Source organism: Loxodonta africana, chromosome 20, assembly GCF_030014295.1.
Source record: "Loxodonta africana isolate mLoxAfr1 chromosome 20, mLoxAfr1.hap2, whole genome shotgun sequence".
NCBI lineage: Eukaryota > Metazoa > Chordata > Mammalia > Proboscidea > Elephantidae > Loxodonta > Loxodonta africana.
In genome coordinates this window covers 53,041,460-53,043,231 of record NC_087361.1, presented here as the reverse complement: position 1 = coordinate 53,043,231, position 1,772 = coordinate 53,041,460, and the positions used below count along the sequence as shown (strand labels likewise).

At 43.8% G+C, this 1,772-nt stretch overlaps 1 protein-coding gene across 1 annotated transcript; it reads right to left on the bottom strand.

The window, feature by feature from the left end:
• Nucleotides 1-904: 904 nt before the first annotated feature.
• Nucleotides 905-1,402, bottom strand: LOC111750683 (keratin-associated protein 13-1-like). Its single transcript, XM_023548188.2, has 2 exons — nucleotides 1,074-1,402; nucleotides 905-983 (listed from the first exon to the last, which is right to left on the bottom strand). Exons 1-2 carry the CDS (start codon nucleotides 1,400-1,402, stop codon nucleotides 905-907), a joined length of 408 nt encoding a protein of 135 aa, XP_023403956.2.
• Between the last annotated feature and the right edge of the window lie 370 nt (nucleotides 1,403-1,772).

The following is a 1,772-nucleotide window of genomic DNA, read 5'->3' as shown; positions in this document are numbered from 1 at the left end:
TTTATGTGGCCCTTTCTGTCTCTTGGGCTCATAATTATCCTGTGTCCTTCGTGTTCTTCATTCTCCTTTGGTCCAGATGGGTTGAGAAAAATTGATGCATCTTAGATGGTCACTTGCTAGCATTTAAGACCCCAGACACCACTCTCCAGAGTGGAATGCAGAATGTTTTCTTAATAGATTTCATTATGCCAATTGGCTTAGATAACCCCTGAAACCATGGCCCCAAAACCCCCACCCCTGCTATGCTGGCCTTCTAAGCAGAACCCACATCTTTTGAGAAAACCATTCTAATTCATGATTCTGAGATTTTAATTTATAAAAGTCTGTATATCCAAATAACTGACTATAATTTGAGAGAGAAAAATAATTAAATCCAAGAGGTATTAGTTAAGATTCCCAACTTATTAGGATTCCAAACCATTTCCATATATGCATATTGATCTTTTCCTCAACCCCCCTTAATCCAACATAACCAAAGACTTAGTTTATAACCAACAACAATAAAGATAGCTAGATATTAGAATCAATAAGTTTATTAGATTAAAATGATTTGATACTTTATACAACTTTGGAAGAAAATCCAACGATATGAATTCCATCCCCAATGCAGGCTTTAGAATTTATTTTGAGTTGGTAAACTAATTATAGAGTCTTTCAGATATAAGTCTGTCAGCCAATGTTTGGGACCAGAGACCTGGTGCGAAATTGATAATGAGAGAATAAGAGGTTAGTCCTTTCCAGAGATGATGAAAACAACAAACGTTATAAGTGGAAGCATTCATGGCATCTGTCAACAAGAGTGAAAATAAGATGATTAGTCGAAGCCAGATCCACAGGCTGGTCAATAACAAGAAGACTGGGGGGTCCCAGAAGCCAGCTAGGTTGGGAGGCAGAATCCAGGTCCCTAGCCCAGGAAAGGGAAGCCATGGACCCCATAACTCAGAGGTCTGAAGCCATTGGATCCACAACCCTGTGAATAGCAACTTCTGGATCGATAGCTTAGGGAAGGGAACCCACAGACACCAAAACTCGGGAGTCAGAAGCCACTGGATCCACAACTCAGTGAGGAGCGCCTACTGGATCGATAGCCCAGGGAGCAGCTGCTTTTAGACCGAAAGCCCAGAGACCCGGTGTAAGTGGACTGGCAGGGACTGCAGATCATGGAGGTCCTTGGCCGGTAGCAGAACAGCTGGCAGGGGCTGGGCACCGCACAGGAGGGCTGGCAGCTGCTGGGCTCACAATCTCTGTAGAGAGAGAAGCCCAGCTGGCAGGTGCTGGGAGAGCAGAGACCAGTGCTGTAGACCACGCGGCTCGGGGAGGAAGAGCCACAGGAGGAGACTAGGTAGCACACACAGCCACCCAGAGAGTGGGAGAAGTTTCCAAAGCAGTGGTTGTAAGACATGGTATCAGGAGATGTGAGTTCAGCTGTTACAGTGAGAAGATCCCAATTTCCGATTTCTTTCTCATCTGAGGCATTTTTATACCCTCAGCAATGAATGTGACACAGACTCCTCAGTTCCTGTATGTGGACTCCTCCATTTGCATATTCATAACTCAATAAATTTCATTGTAAATGGAGTTAACTAATTCCCCTCATCTTATATTTATGGGGGAACGCACTTTATTGCCATAGCTCTAAGTCAACGGATGACTTTTATGTTAGAAATGCTATGGCTGTATGTCACTGATGCCTTTTTCATCACGGCCAGGAAAGTCCCTCATACTCTGTCAAGATTATAAATCTGCTCCTGTTTTGCCTAGGGATGCTTTCC

Bases quoted from the DNA above. Each gene is read 5' to 3' on its own strand.
- LOC111750683 (XM_023548188.2), bottom strand. From the start codon at position 1,402: ATGTCTTACAACCACTGCTTTGGAAACTTCTCCCACTCTCTGGGTGGC. The intron at 984-1,073 runs GCGCTCCTCACT...TCGATCCAGAAG, and splicing joins CTGGGCTATCGATCCAGTAG to TTGCTATTCACAGGGTTGTG.